Source organism: Pleurodeles waltl, chromosome 6, assembly GCF_031143425.1.
Source record: "Pleurodeles waltl isolate 20211129_DDA chromosome 6, aPleWal1.hap1.20221129, whole genome shotgun sequence".
Taxonomy (NCBI): domain Eukaryota; kingdom Metazoa; phylum Chordata; class Amphibia; order Caudata; family Salamandridae; genus Pleurodeles; species Pleurodeles waltl.
Genome location: NC_090445.1, coordinates 1,532,017,717 through 1,532,037,125, shown reverse-complemented (window position 1 = coordinate 1,532,037,125; position 19,409 = coordinate 1,532,017,717). Strand labels below are relative to the sequence as shown.

Genomic DNA, 19,409 nt, shown 5'->3' with positions numbered 1-19,409 from the left:
TGCTTCTTGTAATTTGACTTAGGGTCACAGACAAAGAGTTTCACGTCACTTTCAACTCACAAGGTTCAACTGAAAGTAAGAGCGAGGATGAACTTTCATAGCTGGGTACCTGAATTTAACAATCTGATGGTCCTCATATTTGACACACCAAGCTGCCAAGGTTTGCAGAGCACATATTCGTTCTCGGTTTGTAGCATGCCAATATTCATTGGTTTTGCATTACACTTTTTAGGGTACCAATCAGAACCATGGGGCCTTGTCTTTCTTGCAACTTCAGGCTTGGTAGTTTCGAAGCGGAACTACAACTCTCCGTAGTTTCTTTCTTCTGCTAACTCCCACGCGCAGGACCACTTCAGATAAAACTCTGCTACCCGATTTACTGCATTTTCTCCTCAAGAAGTGCCCATTTGTACATGTGTTCTTGTGCTCAGGCTTCGTGCTGGGAGTTCGAATGGATAACAGGTCTAGGACCAGTTTGTGGTAGGCAGTTCTGTCCTTGCCAGGACCCTTGTCCAACAGAGGACATCTTTATGCATTACATTATAGCCCAGACTTCAAGATGGGGCGCACGGGAAACTTGTACCGGGGACTGTCCCGAGCAAGGGATTCCAGTGCTCACACTTGGGGTTGAGACGGTCTTCGGGGACGCCTGGGGCAGGTATTAGGCTCCGGGCACTGTAGCATCAGCCCCCCTAAACCCCACTTTGCATGCAGGGCGTGCTCCGTGCACCTTTAAAAGTCACATCACGTTGCGCGTTCCTGATTATCCATTAACCTGATTTGAGGCTGCGTTTCCTGGGGGTGGCGTCTCTCCACAATGAGGAAAGTGAGAGAGCGAGAGGGGGAGGGCGGGGGAGACACAAGCAGGCAGGGCTCTCCTGCCCCCTTCCCTCCCCTCTTATCAGCAATTCAGATTCCATGCAAATGTGCAGCAGCCGCGACGAGGCAGGATCCCGGGAGTACTCAGAGGGAAGCAGGCAGCCAAGGGGAAGCAGAGGTACCGGGGCGCTGCACACGAGCCCTGCTGTTCCTGGGACTCTTACGTGAACACGCAGGAACCAAAGCTCTGCGCCAGAGCCTACCTGCTCCATCGGACCCCTGGAGGACGCGCGTAAAACAGGGCAGCGCCCGGGGACCCATCCTGCACCCCTCTCAGGAGCCTGTGCAACCAGAAACCGGGCGAACCCCGCTGCTCTTGCAGGAAGGAGCAAGGGGGGCGGCAGTCTAACAACTGCACCAAGTTCCCATACTCCCCGAGAATCTCCCAGGAAACCGCACGGCTCTCACAGCGCCACCAATTGCCCTGCCAGCCACACCTGAAAGGGACGCCGCCCGGAGGAGGCTCTGCTCGCTATGGGGAGCCGGTGGAGGACATTGGGGCTCGCCCTGCTGAGTCTGGCTGCCCTGTGCCCCGGCTTGGCGGCCTCCTGCCCCGAGAGGGAGCTGGAGAGGCGGGAAGAAGAGGCGAATGTGGTCCTCACGGGGACCGTGGAAGAAATACTAAACGTGGACCCGGTGCACAACACCTACTCGTGCAAGGTAAGGGGGTACGGAGGGAGGGGCAAAGGGCCGCGGATACTGTTTCAAGTTAAAGGGGCGCACCTTGTACTGTAAGTTCAGGGGCACACCATTTGCAAGTTAAGGGAAACAAGCCACACCTGCCGCTGTGTGGTATGTGGTTGAGGAGAACCTCTCATGGTGCAGGCAGGGTAAGAGGGGCATGCCTCCTGCTAAAAGGTGGACAGCATGCCTACTTCTGCGAGGTAAGACAACAACCACTAAAGTGTAAAGGAGCGCGTGAGCACCTCTGCTGCAAGATACACGGGCACTAGCCACATCTGCTGTAGCGGCCCGGGGCACGCTCATTACAAGGCAAGGGGTTATATGGGGCATTTATTATTTTTCAAGTGAACACCCGTAGGTGCTGCCTACTTCAAGAGAAACTGCCCCCTGGAACACCTGCGAGGAAAATACGAATTTGGGCGTCTCTATTGCAAAGTAGCACACTCCATGCGATCGGTCTTAAGGTGAGACATCACTGCGATGTCACAGATGGGTTACACAGCTACTGTGGCAAGATAGAGGTAAGGCGAGACCACCTGCTGCCAGCTAGTTGCAGGGGCACACCTGCTGCAGGGGAAAGGAGTGTGGCGACAAAGACTGCAGACACAGTTACTGCATGATTAAGAGACCTATGAGAACCCATAACTTTCTAGGGGCCAAGAGCGAAACACACCTACTGCGTGATAAAGAGACACGTGAGAGAACACACAGCTTTCAGAGCCACGAGAGACAAACCTACTGCATGATAAAGAGACATGTGAAAACCCATGACTTTGTAAGGACCGTGCAAGACAAACCTACTGCAATGTAAAGAATCACATATTGCATGAGAGACATATGGAGAACCCATATTTTTTTTTTAAGGACCAAGAGAGAAAAACACCTACTGCATACTATTGAGATACCTACTGCATGATAAAGAGACCCGTGAGAGAACACATAGCTTTCAAGCGCCTCGAGAAACAAACCTACTGCAATTTAAAGAGACACCTACAAGAGACGGGTGGGAACCCATAGCTTTCTAAGGGCCACGTGAGACAAACCTCCTACAATAAATACAATAAAGAGACGCCTACTGCATGGTACCGAGACACTTACTATGTGATAATGAGACATGTAGGAACCCATAGCTTTCTAAGGACTGCACAAGACAAACCTACTGCAATATAAAGAGACACCTACTGCATGATACCAAGCCATCTACTGCATGATAAAGAGACAATGTGAGAATCCATAGCTTTCTAAGGGCCACGTGAGACAAACCTATTGCAATACAAAGAGACACCTACTTCATTATGAGACGCAGGAACCCATCGTTTTCTAAGGGCCAAGAGAGAAACACACCTACTGCATAATACAGAGACACCTACTGCACAAAGAGTCGTGGAAATACATAGATTTCTAGGGGCCACGATAGAAATACCTACTGTAATATAAAGAGACATGCAAGAACTTCTAGCTTTTGGGGTGTTTTCATCTGACGTTAGGGAGTAAGCAGACTAGCAGCACATCCTCTGCAAGGTTTATGTTACATGGGACGCACTTAGTACAAGTTAAAGGGCAAAAGGGGCATCCGTTGCAAATCAAGTGTGTATGAATGGGGCACACCATCAAGAAGGTAAATATGATACCTCTCTTGTAAGAGCAGGAGGCACAGGGAACTGCCTGAAAACGAAATGTGCAAGGGGCATTACCCCTTGTGGCATGAGCCATTACAGCATGTCTGTGGTAGTGTACCGTACATCTGGTACAATCACTGAAGCATGTAGAAATAGGGCACATCTACTGGCAGTAATGTCTGTGGGAGAGCCCACAGCACCCATAGCTAAAGGGGATGGGACAACTACTTTAAAAGTTAAAAGGGACCCTCCTACTGCAAGGCTACCCCTATACTAATCCACCACTAATCCTTTTTGGGTTCCGAAATAATGTGCAACTCGCCGAAAAGCTCTTCGACACCTCGTCAATGGTAGTAAGCACTGTATAAATACGATTACAAAACATGTTCTTTACCTTTTGCAGGGGAAGGCGCACTTGACACCCAACAGCGGATGGGTAGAAAGGTTTACATGCACACCTACCACAAGAGCAGAGGGCAAGAGTGCACACCTCACTCGAGGACCAACTTCAGTCAAAGTGCAATACCTGCTGCTCCTAGTGCAACAGGGCCACATCTAGTTTAAAGTATGGTCCCTTGTGGGCACTACTTAAGCAAGGTGACCAGTTACATGGCACATATATTGGACAGTGTGGAGAAAGGGAAACGCCCAATGGAAGATGAGGGGGCATATGCCACGCCTACACCAAAGGTAAGGGGCATGTGGAGCCTCTAGTCTACAGCAAGGTGAGGGTCCAGGGGCTGTGGGGATAGGGGAGGGGCTAGCACCTACTGCAAGGTGAGTGGGTATTTAAGGAATACGCGTATTGTAAATCAAGGCAGCTCCTTTTTCAAGGGACATAGGCACATCTAGTTCAGTTCAAAAGGACAAAGTGTACACCTACCGCAAGAGTAGATGAGGGTCCTCTGGGGAAGTTAGGAAACACCAAGAATAAGACCCATCACAGGGAAACTTCCCTGTCCAAAAGTTAAAAACAAAAAATAAAAAGCCAGATACTGTTATTGGTCTGAAGAAAATACTTCTCGGACCGTATTTATTACAAATATGAGATAAAAATATAACCAGTGCATATACAAATATCAGCACTGAAGATCACTAACCTCAGTAATTCCGAACGTGCACAGATAACTAGGCCTTAATTTCCTAACCTTTTCTCCAGCAAGAGCACGGGTGCCCACCATCCTGGGCCCTTCCAGCACCACAGAACTAAAGGGGTCTCTTCTGCTAACTCCAGGGCCCTTTCCCGAATTCCACGTGCTTCCCTTCACCAGGACCCAGGTCAGCTATAAAGCAGGGCCCAAAGCCACCGTGCCAAAGCCTCCCATAAAGAGAGATCACCGTCTGGTACCCTTTGGGAGAAAGGCCCGGCAAGTGGGGCATAACTAGGTCCCTCTGTGCAGGTGCCATCTTAGAGCGCCAACCCCTCCCCGTTCAGTGGAGTATCTGCGAGGGGCCGGGGAGAGTCAAAGTGCACACCCCGGTATGTGAGGCAGCTACAGTGTGTCCAGATAGCGTAAGAAACCAACTTCCAGGCCACAGAGCCTTAAATATGGCTGACTTGTCGCCCTGCTCCTGCCATCCCCTTAGTGCCCATTCCAACCCACCAATCAGGGCTGGAGACAGATTTCATGGCGCTCTTAGGAACCTCCTGGCTCCTGCAAAAATTCAAAAGATACCAATTTCATTGATGTTGGCCATCATCCCCACTCTCGTTGGGACGCACTTATCCCCGGGGGAGGGAGTGGGGGCTCGTGTGAGTCCCCCCTCTTTTTCAGTCGTAGGAAGCAAAAAAAACTGCACCCCTCAGAATTACAAAAAGCTGGTGAGGGCGTCGCCAAAATTTCAGTGGGCCAGGCCGTCACACAGGTGTACACAGATCGGGGTCAGGCATCCTCCCTGTAAATTGGGTGAAGCGGGTACCTCTGGTTCATAGCTACAGGAATCAACTGTACACTCCTGGCCCAAAGGTAAGAAGATATCATGTAATCGTTGTGTAAAGTAAAGGAGCAAGAGAACCCCCACACGCCTGCCAAGTATGGATGGCCCATCCACTGCAGCACGGTCATGAGGCATACTTGTTACTGTAGGGCGAAGTGAAGACGCTTGGGCGAGGAGACACACCCAGCAAGAAAGGAAATATGCGAGGAAAGAGCCAGCTCCCGAAGGAATGTGAGTAGGGGGCCACATGGCACTTGCAAGGACCCTGCTGACTGCAGCGTGTCTGTGGTCACCCCCTGCCGAGTAAGGGCCACTTCTGTCTATATAAAGTGATGGAAATCTCATCTTGTACGATTTTGCGAACCAGTTTGCATGTGGTGGTCGTGATGGCTGGTACGTAGTACCTAAAGGTACGGTTACTTCAAGACATTCACGTACTAGCGTCTCTTGAAGCATAAACAAGCCGCGCCCAGTACCGCCAGTTCATGTTAACGTGAATTAGGGTTAAATGTGCCCCAGGCTTCCTCCATAAGAAAAAAACCCACCCCTTGGCCCTCACGGTGCGAGAAACAGGCACGTGCCTCTCTCACACACCGAGATGACGGGTCCTGCCCAAGAGCAGAGACATGTTCCCCCTGCCCGCATTCTGCCCCATTCGTCCCCACCCATTTCTGCCTTTCGAGATCGACACCCCAGGGCAGTCAGAAAGCCCCTTATTTTGAGCGAGTGTGTGCTCCGTGTTGGATGAGGAAGGGGTGGGCGCTGAGACGAGAGCACGGGTAGAAGGTGGGCTATGGGCTGGATTTGGACACTTTGACTGTAACGAAGTGGGGGCAGGGGGCTTCTAACGATAACAGCCTAAGAACTACGAGGCTATGAGAGTGAGTGGAAAGCCCGCTCTCTTTCACGCCCTTACCTCACAGGGTCTCACTAAGCATTGAAATGGTCTTTGCAATGTTCATTATGGAGAAAGGAGTTAAAATCGGAGGAAGTCACGAGTTACAGGTCATTTTGTTATTGCAGAGAGCATAGGCACAGAATAGATTTCGTGTCCCAGCTGTTTCGTTGTTATGGCTGATCTTCTGAACATGTGCCTGCGGGCACCGAGCACGGCCATGACACTGCCCAACTGACCTGGTTCCTTCACCCCTCTGCGCACGTAGTGCCCTGTCCTGGCTGAAGCTTATTGACACTGGGTGCAGACCTGGAGCTCTCTCCACTGTCTCAAGACTCAGTGGTACATGCCCTGGCTGCAGTATAATGAAACCGAGTGCAGACCTAGTGGACCCAGATCGTGACTGCGCTATATTGAAACCGGGTGACCTAGTGCCCCTGCCCTGGAAACAGTATAAGGAAACCGAGTGCAGACCTGGTGCTCTCACCACAGTCTGCAGACCTAGTTGCCCCTGTCCTGGCTGCAGTATAATGAAATCGGGCGCAGACCTGGAGTTCTCGTCACTGATTGGAGAATTGATGGCATGGTTTCAGTAGCACGAGTTTTGATGGAGCTCCCTGCAGTTGCCGTGGGCCCTAACTCTGGTGGCAGCCGTGGCGCCCTTCGCTCTGGCTGCAGCCCCAGTGTCCCTAACCTTGGTAGCCGGAGGTTTGAAGGCCCTGACTGTGGCCCCGGTTCCCTCGTCTGGGCCGCTGCAGGTTCCGCAGAGCTGGCCGCTGCACTCGGACGTTTGTGCGCTGAGAGACGCACGGCATGTAAATCCTTTTAGAAACTCGAGCTATTGTCGTGCTGCAGAGCTGGCCCGAGGCTGGGGAGGGGGTTACGTTTCTTGAGCCGTGAGAAAGGGGGCGAACAATAAAGCCCACCAGCAGCCCTGCCTGTCAGTAACTTGCTTCAGCTTTAACCCTTCGCAGGACCTGAAGGAATGTCCCCAGAGCCCGGGTGCGCGCAGCTGACCCCAGCCCCTAAATGACCCCACACAGATCCCTTCCATGAGTTCATGGCAGGCGTTTTATAAGAGGCTCAGATCACAACCTCTATTACATCGGCGCTTCCGGTTTTTAAAAGATTGTTACCACGAGCCGGAAATAATTACCAGGCGAAGACTAGCAACTCTGCTAATGGGTGCCTGGACGTGTAAAAACATGCACCGCGCGCGCCAGATCTATGCAAGTACCAGTGCTTCTTGTGTCAGCGCGAGCCGCGGTTAACGGCTGCACCAACCCCAGGCTCGAGGACAGCTCCGGCTCTCCTTCACAGGTCCTGCCCTTTCATACATGAGCGCGTTCCGGTGGGTGCACAACTCCAGAACCGTGGCTTGAATTAGCGAGAAACTGTTGCATCTCTGTTTATGTGCGACTCTGACCAGGAAGTCAGCTGTTTAGGCAGAATTGTACACGTTTCCATGTTTCATGCGTGAGTAGGTCGCTCAGTCCAATTTTTCGCGTTGCATTCTGAGACTTGCTGTTTTATGTTATCCTACAATGTATTCAGCCCTCTGAGTATCATAATGCAACTAAAACAGTTATCAGCAAAGGGAAGTGGACTGGCATTGGCTTTGCCAATGATTGTTTTGGTTAGTTATTTTTTTGTAAAACTATTGTAAAGGAACTTCTTTGCCTTTACGAATATTAAAAAAACAAGCATTGGCAAAGACAGCAGGCCGTGCCTTTGGACCTACTGGCTTTTCCAATGCCTCTTAGCCACAATGTACAGCATCAACATGATGCTGTGTGGCATGACAAAAAGCTAAATAAAATAGTTAAGGGGTGCAATCATTTTGTAGGTGCCCACATGCTCAATTATGTGCTGGCAGATATTTTATGCCTGGTCCTCTGCAAAAAAATAACAACATTAAAAAAAGATCAATGATGGAGGGTGAGTGGGTAGCAACAGAGAGTGGGAGGGAGAAACAACAGGAAGCAGGCTATGGGGAAAGCAACACTTGAGGGAAAAGCACACAAGCGAGAAAGTGACGCAAGAGCAGAAGCACAAAAGGATGAAGGCAACATGGAGGGAGCAGGGAGAGGTACATGGGTAAAAGAGAGCAGCGCAAAGCTCAGCAAAGGAGGGGAAGGGATGTATGTACTTGAGGAAGACGTCTGGAAAACACATGCACTCTTAAGGAGTGCTTAACCAAAAAGAAAAATGCCTTTACCAGAAAGTAAGTATTGGACACATGTAAAGAGGCTATCCTCCAGGCCAGGGACAAACTCAGACTAGGAAGGCAATTCCACACAAACCAACATATGAAATGCATGCTAATGAGCATGATAATAAAGCCAAAGAATGGTAAACAATGTTCAGGTCTAAGCCCTCTCACTGTAAGTTAACAATAAGTCTTTCGTAACCAGATAAACTTGCTCTCTGTTAGGTGAGACCTAGAAATGACCAAAAACGTAATACTTTTTAGGCTAAAAAAAGCACACATTCCCATAGTAGTACCTGACACTGAATGGAACAACTACTCTGTGGATGTGCTCTTTGTAAATAAGCAGAATGCTGTCACTCACAGTGAAATTAGTCAATGGTTGAAGTGATCTGCCCCGAGCCATATGATGTAGTGCAGTGGTTCCCAACCTGTGGTCCGTGGACCCCTGGGGGTCCGCAAAGCCTCCTCCGGGGGTCCACGACTGCTTAGATTATTAAAAAATATTAAAAGATTAGGTCCCCAGCTTTCAGTAATGACTTAGTGGGGGGTCCCCGGACTCCAAGAACGAGTCAGTGGGGGTCCCTGGGTTCCAGTAATCATAAAGTAGGGGTCCACAGAAGTCAAAAGGTTGGGAACCACTGATGTAGTGGCCCTAAATAAAATGTGAATGATACAACATCAGACAAATGGTTGAATAAGAGCTGCCTGAAAGCCTTTATAAGTACATACATGTATATTTCGGTAAAATCAAACATTCTAGCTAAAACCAGGCCTAAGAAGCAGACTGAAAGAGCTACACATTCATAGACCTGGGTAACTTGAGAGCTCTGCCAGCACCCTCCCATTCCCTTTGTTGAGCTGGTTTACAGTATTGGTTTCATTTTCCAGTGGCAAGCCTAACTGAAATGATAATGTGAAAATGGGGGTGGGTAGCTGTTCTGCTTCTTATCATCTGCTGCCCACTCCCCATCCGATTATTTCAGCTTTCTTCTGAATAGTTGTGTGTTTTGTATGGGGCTTGATGTGATGTCGAGTAGCATCTTTAGAGCTCTTGCAATCTATTATTTAGTTTAAGAATCTTCTGCTGGCACTGTGCCTACATACATTCTTTCACTACCCTTCCTCTTTCTCTCTCTCTCTCTCTCTCTCACATATACAGATGCTTGATCACATTAACAGTTTTGTAAAACCTGTAAAGCATACATAGTGCCACCTAAAATCACCCAGATTACTTGAGATTAGCCGCCTGTTGGTAGCAGCCTCCATGACATCTTCCTTGGTAGAATTTTTTAAGGGCATCCCCTTAACAACATAGAGTTTAAAGTACAGAATCCTTATTTCTTACAAGACCTCCTTTATGTTTGTTTGAAACTGCCACACTCTCTCTAGGGCAGCTAAATGCTGACCCGTTTTTGGGTAATCTTTAAATTGTGGTGTTATGGTGTGTTTTTTTTTTTTTTTTTTTTTTTTTAGTCTTCTCGTCCATCGCAATAGCTTTGTTTGCACATATTTTGAGGAATGTACTTTCTGCAAAATACCTAAGGTATCAATCAGCAACACTTGTCAGATTGATTTTGACAGAAATCCTCTCCTAATGATCCTTGTTTTTTTTGTTGTGAATAATGGAATATGCAGAAAATGGGTCCTTTTCACATTTGCCACCAGTAGCTTGATTCGGTAGTCCTATTCACTGCACTTTAGTCTGCAGCTGCTTCAAACTGATTGAGCACAGGGACATCATTTCGACTAAATACCAGGGGAGCAAAAGGGAACTCATGCGCTGTTTTTCACCCACTGTCACATCAGAATTGACAACTGCCCTAGCCCTGGTGAGATGGTACAGGAGTAGCAGTGAAACCTCCATTACGTTTAGTAATTTCCTGTTGCTTCCTTCATGAACCTGAGCCCAGGGTTAGCAGTTGCGGTCCAAGGGTACCGATCTGCAAGCCAGTAGTAGCAGCAAAACCTGTCAGCTCCAAACTGACATCCATGATCGAGCAGCAGCCTCCAAGCAATGACGACACCTTTACATTTTTGGCAGTATTTTTGTAGTGCAACTCTGTCTCAAGAGCATTTGAGAACTTTACAGCAAAACTAGACAACATTACACATTTTTTCTTCTTTTTAGACATAAGTAGATTAGGTGATTTGCCCAGTGGCACAGTGTGTTGAGCTAACGCCGGGATTCAAAAACGGTTCCCCATGTTTCAAGGTGAGCATCTATTTCTAGAAGGCCACATCTACTCCCCAGGGAAGACACACCTAAGTGCAACAGTGGAAGCTGTGGGATGGACAGTTTTGAGGTTACAATGGTCTCTTCTCCCTACAGGAATGTACTAGGTAAGTAAAATCCAGAAGTGCACTGTCCTTTGGGCAGGAGGGCCAAGCATGTCACTAGCCCTCTTTATTAAAACTTTTAAAATATTTTGGCAGCGTGAGCCTTTTAAAGCTGATCTCTTCCAACTGATAATATACAGTTCCCATTTGCGTAGGATAGGCCCTAAACTGAATTGTTTCTAGGTTCTTAAAAAATGGTGCCTTTATCATTCTTGCCCACTCTAGCAACTCAAACCTATAAAAGGCTGAGTGGATACAAACCAGTGACCTACTGTTTTTGAATAGATCTCAACAGGGACAGGTGCCAGGAACTGATACATATTAGCAATACTTTCGGTGATGGTAGGTAATATGGTGAGGGTTTGGTACTCCATTAGTGGCTAGAGAAATTTAACCCAAACCGGAAAGCTCTATAGAAATGCTACAATATAAAGTAGAGGGTTTGAGAAGCCGAACATCCAAGTGGCTTCCACTCGTCAGATTCATGTTTAACACTTGTATGATATTTGCACAGCATCTTACCCAACAATGAGTCACACAGTACAGTGTAAATGTGTGGCACACATCCAGGCCCAGTACAAGGCAGCAAAAGAGTTTCATGACGCAGCACTGCAAATATGTGAGTGGAAATTGGCACAAATACAGAGATGTGCTATTGTGTGGGTGGGCGGAGTTCATGAACCACGCCTCAACGGAGGAGGAGGAGCCTGTAAGTGCATGTTGCTTTCCAGGACCAAATCACATTAATGGAGGCATTGGCAAAGGAATTAAGTATATCGGATGTTGGCAGCCGTGCCCATCGCCCACCAGTGTCGTTGTACGGACTCTGTCTGCAGCTGGATTGCAGTTGCCAGTGGAACACAAACAATCTGTGCTGAGACATGCAGGATGAATGAGGGTGTTATAACATACCCTATGCCCTGGGGTTGCTCGTCCTTCTCTTTCCATGGATACTGGCTGCCCATTCAGCTTTCAACTCTAGCTAGTCGCCCATATTCTACCCAGGGCTGGACTCGGGCAATGCTCAACCTGCATGAAAGCGACCGAGACTGGGTAATGAATCATTTGTGGATTCTGCCTCTGTAGCCATGGGTAGCTTTGTCTACCAGCAGTGAAGTTTAACCTGGGGCATCCTAGGTGGCCTTTCCTTCTCCAGACCAGCGTTTCATTGTCTGGAGCCCGAAAGAATCAAAGGCTATAACTGCAAAGTGCTCTCCTTTTATGCTTATCTGTGTAGCAGACGATTGGGAACTAAAAATAATGACTTGGCTGAGCTAATGTTTACTGATCAGAACTTATTTCGTAGACCTGGCTGCCCTTTCATTTGGAATCCTATAAGTGTGTTTGCTCTCTCAGCTATGTAGGATGGCAGGGAGTTGGGGGTCCAGGTAGGTACACTAATAACTGGACAGATAATGAGCTAACACAAAATAGAATAATTGGCTGAGCTATCTGTCCAGAAGGCTAATGGCCTCATTAAGAGGTCCCATCGTGAGGTTTGGTAATGTCATCTCTCCAGAGTTCCCGATACTGGAGTAATCAGTAACTCCAGGAGGTGGAGTTATGTAGAATTGCCAGTGTGACCTTTATGATCCCCTTAGAAATGACGAATAAGGTGCAGTTTCTGTAATTTCAGACCCATTTATTCCTTATTTCTCTCAGAGGCCGCCACAGAATCTGGATTGAAAACATAAAATATGCAGAAATAACACTAGCCTTGTAATCCTGATGGGGCTGGTAATACTCTTTTTTCCAAACTTTCATTTTTATGGGTCCCCCAATAAACCACTAAATGTGCCTTGACATTGTAACTAGATCAGTGTTCTTTAAGTTGAATTTATTAGCAGCTAATACAAGTAGTATTGGCAACAGCCAATTAGTCTAACATTTTTGTTTGCGGCGGAATATGTTAATAGTTGGGGGACTTCACATGTTTTACCTCCTATTGTCCTAGAAAGACATTTCCATAATGAAGCAAGATCTTAGGCTACAACAATAGGAAAGCTGGGGTTAGGGCTCCTTTGCAGAATAGACTGCATTAAGAGAGTTGAGCTGTACCTCAACGAAAATTGTTGTAAAAGAGTCTGAAGATGAAGTTTGCATTGTAAGATGTCAACTATTTGCAGAGAAGATAATTTTGACAATTGGTATTTTAGTTAATTGCATCTGCAAGAAAGCCAACAAGCACATACATTATTGCTTTGCAGATGCAATATGTTATCATGACACCATGTAAATCAAATGAACGTGCAAGAGTGATGAGTCAATTGCTTCCTATGTTTCTGAAAGTCTAAGGCATACAAATATCAAGCACTCCTAATAAACAAATACATAAATCTACAATTCAAATGAAATTGCGTAAGCAAAGTAACTGGATCCAAGAACACACACACACTATCACAAGCTGAAAGTAATGTCATATCTCCCACTTGATGCCCCATCATAAATCCAAAAACCTAATGGAAACATGAATAGACGATGTAACCATCCATGAAATGCCATTGCTTTGATGGACAGTCCATTGAAGCAATGCTACGGTAGTCATGAAAATACATGGAAACAAATGACTGAACGGGGTTGATTCAAAGCCCTTTCTCTCACTCTCTTTATTTCACTCATTTTTGAAGAACTGATGGCATGAGGTCCTCCAGATGGCTAAAGCTGCCTGTCTCCAGTCCTAAAGATTCCTGATTTGGTGTTAGTAGAACGAGAGTATTTTCACACAGAGGTGCTAGGAAATCCTAAACGATGGGGCTCGTAGCAGGCTGGCAGAAAATTCAACAGCATATAACTGGTGTTACTGATCTTTTGCTTTGGAGGCTGATGCCATGGACTAGCTGAGGATCTGCATCTGCTGTGCCTCAGCCAGGATTGTGCAGACAGGAGCACCCACATTGAAATAGGCTTTCTCTGCTCTGAAAATGGAGGCACGGGGGTATTTCCTTACACGCACCTTTTTTTCTTTAAAGTCCTTCCATGTGGGCTTTTTCTGCTATACAGAAGCATTTTTGATAGAGTTGAGGATGAATTCATAACTCAACTGGGGAACAAAATACTCTCAGGTGTGGAAACTCTCCAGAAGGATTTGAGCAGGGGTGACGGACCTCAAGAACATTTTAGAAATTAGAGTGCAAGCTGCATTGTACTGCGTAATGTTTCTGCTATTTTCGCTAAAAAAAACTTGGGAATTGTGAGGGCTCTGATGGAATAGTCCAACTGTTGTGGGCCTGCCACAGTACTCTTGAGCAATAATCCTCCATAGATCAAGACTGGGTAAGTCCAAAGAAATATGTTGTGATGGTGCTAGCGTGTCCCCCTCCTTCTGTATACAATCCCTGCTTTAATATCGTAAATATTATGTGCACGAGGAAGTACGATTGTCCATTAATCTTTATTTACACCAGTGTTGTCACTGATCTCGTATACGAAACGCTAATGGTGTTAACATAGGGCTTACGGATATTCTTTGGATTCGTTTTGCTTATGTACCTTTGAGATAACCTGGACAGACATTCTAAAGGAAGAAATTGTTATCATCGGATAATCGAGTATCTCTTCTGGATCAGCATCCCTTTTTGAGTGGAGCAGCTTGGATACACCTAGTAAAACATGGATAAGGTCTGGGTTTCGTGTTGTATTCCATTATTCATGGTGAGATGCCTGTTCTACAGATTGTTGGTTGCTTGTTTCATTGCTCCTTAACCCGGAGAGGTGTCTGCTATCCTCTGTGCACTGCCAAAAAGCCCCTGTGTCACTCTTTCAGTACCTGGCAGACTCACCCATACTTGCATTCTTTGAGGTTAAGAACACGGCAGCCATGTAATTGAATAGTGATGAAATGCGGTTCTTAGCCGTCCGACAAGTATTTGCAAGCTTCTTGATCTAAATCCACCAGACCCTCCTTGCTGAATTCTAACCGCCTTTCTCAACTCTTCGAAGCATCCACCTTCCTACCTCCTCCTCCTGTCTTTCTTCAACATTGTCCCCCACCATGGCCTGTTCTTCTGCCTCCCCACATGCATTTTTCATCTCCCTCCACCCCTTGCATTGTGATCTGCCTTTCTCTCCTGATTCACCATTCCGTTCTTATTGATTCTGACCCTGGTTTAGCTGCCTCGTGACCTACAAACTAGACTTGTACAAGACCCTCACTGCACGTATTTGAACCAGAGGTGAGAGTCTACAGCACTCTTCTGATCAAGAAATCCGTGGTCTATGACATTTAATAGAGCGCAAACCTATTGGGAAGGCTGAAGAGTGCAGTACAAGGTCCAGCTTCAAATAGAAATCATTCCTGCATCCCAGAGGCTTAGCTGAAAACTCTGCTTTTACTGCAGAAAAACACCTTCCCGCACTCCTTTTCATATGGAGACCGAGACATTGCCCTCTTGTTTGTAAAGGAACAGTTAGGCTCAATTGCAATGAAGATGGCATTGCTACACAAATCCTACTGCATATGTTGGCCATTGTCTAGCCACAATCACAGCTGGCCAAGTCTCAAAGTTAGGCTTGTTTAGAAGCTCGACACTGGCATGAAACCTTTGTCAAAGTAGAATTTGCTGGACATGCTGACATCAGACGTTTAGAAAGGCCCAATTTTCAACCCACATAATGCTGCGCTTTGGTGAGCTTTGTCAGCAATTAATCACAAATGCTTGTATCATGCTCAAAAAGACCTTGTATCTTCTGACCGCATATTCACCACTGCCCATGCATGGCAGGCATTACTGCTTCAACAGGAAGCGAGAAATTTAAACTAGAACTGAAGAAGGAACATTAAATGAACGAACCCACAAAGCACTGCTTCATGCAACGCCTACACAAATAAGAATTATTATTATTTTTTTTTTTTTTAATATATATAGCAGGAGATTTGATCGGAGCAAAATGTAATTATGGGACTAGATGTCAGTTACGCCTGACTGCCCAAAACAGATCTCACAGTTACAGGTGACCATAATACCACAGTAATGGGGAGCCACAAATTTTCCTACACTGTTTTTTTATTGTCTAATTCCAAAAGCGACTGAAACCATGATTACAAGTGGGCCACATCGGATGCAGAATTTACAGGATATGGTAAATCCCTCCTATTTTGGGTTTTCATATTGAAAATGAAGATCTGCATGCGTATGTTGGTGCTTTGGCAACACATTCCACATGTAACAGAATTTACGTTTCAACAAGCATTTGCACAGGGATGCAAAACTTTGAGTTCACATGTAACTGAGGCCTCAAAGTAAAGTTACACTTGCCTTTAACCAAAACTCAGTCATCTGAATCCCCAAAGATCTCCCTGATCCTTGACTGGACCTCTCAGAATCGCCAGTGTGTGAATACTCATGGTTTACTCATTCAAGGCAACCGCTCAGTCTCCCTATGCTTGTATACTTAAGGTTCCTCATTCAAGACTGGACCACTCAGAATCTCCCAGTGCTTGAATACTTAAGGTTCCTCATTCAAGACTGGACCACTCAGAATCTCCCAGTGCTTGGATACGCAATGTTCCCTTAATCTAAAAATTGCACCTCTAAGAATCTCACAGAGCTTGGAAACTCAAGGTCCCTCTGATTGTTGATTCGACCTCTCTGAGACTCCCAGTGCTTTGATACTCTAAAGTTCCCTCATTCAAGGCTGGACCTCCCAGAATCTTACAGCCCTTGGATACTCAAGGTTTCCTTAATCCAAGACTGCACCTCTCGGAATATCCTAGTGCTAGGATACTCAAGGTTCCCCAATCCAAGACTGCACCTCTCGGAATCTCCAAGTGCTTGGATACTAAAGGTTCCCATAAGCCAAGTCTGCACCTCTCAGAATCTCCCAGTGCTTGGATACTAAAGGTTCCTTAATCCAAGAATGCACCTATCGGAATCTTTCAGTGTTAAGATACTCAGGGTTCCCTTAATCCAAGACTGCACCTCTCAGAATCTCCCAGCACTTGGATACTCAAGATTCCCCAAATCAAAGGCTACACTTCTCAGAATCTCCCAGTACTTGGATACTCAAGGTGCCCCCTATCCGAGACTGCACCTCTCAGAATCTCACAATGCTTGGATACTCAAGTTTCCCTTCATCCAAGACTGCACCTCTCCGAATCTCCCAGCACTTGGATACTCAAGGTTCCCCTTATCCAGACTGCACCTCTCAGAATCTCACAATGCTTGGATACTCAAGTTTCCCTTCATCCAAGACTGCACCTCTCCGAATCTCCCAGCACTTGGATACTCAAGGTTCCCCAAATCCAAGACTGCACCTCTCAGAATCTCCCAGTACTTGGATACTCCAGGTTCCCCTAATCCAAGACTGCACCTCTCAGACTCTCCCAGTGCTTGTATACTCGAGGTTCCCTAATCCTAGACCGGACCTCTCCGAATCTCTCAGTGCCTGAATATCCAAAGGTTTAATAATTCCACTGCAATAACAATTCTAACCACATACAGTTTCAAAGGATTTATGTGGGGAAGATTATGGCTCTAATACAAAATGCTGTATTTTTCATTAACTCTTGTGTTTTAGACCCACACCTCTTTGATAATGTTGTAAACTCTAGCAAATATGTTTTTGGACTGTAGCATTCAGTTCCAACAACAGCACTTAAAGTGAAATTTAAAACCTTTGTTTTTGGCTGGTCCTTTCGAAAATGTTGCACCTGTTGGCGTTCTATACAGTTTTCTTCCCGAACCACAGGTACACCCCATTCTTTCTGGGAGCCATTTTAATTCGCAGATTCTTCTTGTAAACTAGCCATTTACTGAAAATTAAAGGTTAATTCCCATTGACTGTAAATGAGGCCCTGCTCAGCCACCCCGAGAAACTAATTGCCGTGTCCTAACCCTGCCCCTTTAAACCTCTGGATTAGGCCATTATGTCCCTTTCTCCCTGGAAGTGATTACATTTCCTGAGTCACTGGACTGCTTTTCGAGTCGGGAACTCTGTTTCACTCCGGGAAACATAGTCAACAGGAAGTGGACAGCTGCCTCTTGGGACATTACCTTGCCACACTCTCCATGAGTGGTCACATCCGGGGCTGAGGAGACGAGAATCTGTTTAAAAATATGTAGGCGGTGTTTAGCCCATGACAATCTGAAATTGTAGCTGTAAGACATTTGCTGCACCTCTCGTATGTAGTCACATTCTTGCTACGCAGAAGAATTCTTCAGTGGTGCCTGCCACCAAAAAGACAAAAATCCCAAGAGTGCAAACCCCACCATCCTTGGTCCCCCAGATGCGCCCGTGGAGAGTAGAACTCATGAGAATTAGCTCTAAACTTTGATCCCAGAAACTATATGTAGTGGGAAGAAAGTTTGTAATAAACGTATGAAATGCTCATTTGACAACTGTGTAAATAAATGGATACAGACGGCATAGGTATACATTCATGTGCATCTATTAGGGAACGTACATAAATAGAACAACCCCAAAGAGAGGTTACAGAATGGACGGACCACTTTGTGCTCGCCTATAAAAAGCATTACCATGCGCTTTACGGGGAACATGGATACGGAATACATTCTCATGTATCTCAACAGGAATGTAAATAAATGGATACAGTATACATTTCTATATGTCTCATGGGGAACATAAATAAATGAATACAAGGTACATTCCCATGTGTTGCACTGTAACATAAATAGATGGGTACAGTCAGTGCTTAATTTGTAAACAAAAAGGTGCCGATGCCGAAAGCCCTCCTCTTAAACACTTGGCTGCTGCAATTAAATGAGTGAACACAGAATACTGAAGCAGCGGAATCCTGAAGCCATCTCCGGCCTCTTTACTCAATTTATAGCCACTTCCTCCCCCTTCAGCTCACTCTTGCAGCTTTCTAATTTCTCCCTTTGTGACGCTTTTTTGTTTTTCCCTTCCTTTGTCTTTCCCATATGTGTCTTTTGCTCGCAGCAAATGCTTGAGGCAGAAGAATAAGCCACTGCCCTCAAAAATAAGTGCTGGAGCTCAGCACCGGAAACAACATGCACAAATTAAGCACTGGATACAGTATACATTACCATGTGTCTCACGAGGTGCGCAAATAAATGGATACAGTATACATTCCCAGGTGTCTCACAAGAAGGTAAATAAATGGAAACAATATAGATAACCATGCATCTCACTGGGAACAATAAATGGATACATTATAAATTCCCATATGTCTCACGGGGAACATAAATGAATACACGATATATTCCCATGTGTCGCACAGAGAACGTAAATAAGTGGATACAGTATACATTCACATGCGTCTCACTAGGAACATAAATAAATGGATACCGTATAAATTGGCATGCATCTTGCGGAGCTAGCTGTGATGCCATTATTTATTTTTATGTTGCCTGTGTTTCCGGTAATGGAAACATCTCTTTCAATAGTCCTCTCCAAGTTGTTCAGTGAACACTGATTCTTAATAATTGCTTCCTCTATAGATGACAAAATATGTTCTACGCTGAAGGCTTTTACTGGTTTAGGTAGGCGTTCTTTGAAATCTTACTATAAAGAACCTTAAATGTGTTTTTACTTTTTCTAAGCTGAGTGGCTGTAAAATCAATTTCATTGTACCAAATATTTAATTCTTCATATACTTGCAGTGAGTTCTTCAAAGCAGTTATGGGGCCGATCAAAAAGGGGGGCTTACTGTCTACTGTAAAGAGATGCTTTATGGGACAAGAATCAAAGTAACAGTACATAAAACCAGAGCCCTTTCAAGAGTTCAGTGGGCCCTAATGCGAGCAAGGAAAATGGGTCCCTGAGCCCACCTGTTGGGGTAGCAATAAACTGCCCTAATGGGGGTGCAGTTGCCCCCTGTGACTCGTGGGTCCCTGTGCCACTGCAGCTGCTGCACTATTGATTG

General features: G+C 46.0%; 1 protein-coding gene across 2 annotated transcripts in view; it reads left to right on the top strand.

Moving 5' to 3' along the window:
* Positions 1–965: 965 nt before the first annotated feature.
* AGRN (agrin) overlaps positions 966–19,409 on the top strand; it is a 591,795-nt gene continuing 573,351 nt past the window's right edge. For both annotated transcript variants that reach the window (XM_069241113.1, XM_069241112.1), the window contains exon 1: positions 966–1,539. In XM_069241113.1, the coding sequence (XP_069097214.1) occupies positions 1,354–1,539 (186 nt within the window). In that variant the 5' untranslated portion in view covers positions 966–1,353. The remainder of the gene's footprint in view (positions 1,540–19,409) is intronic.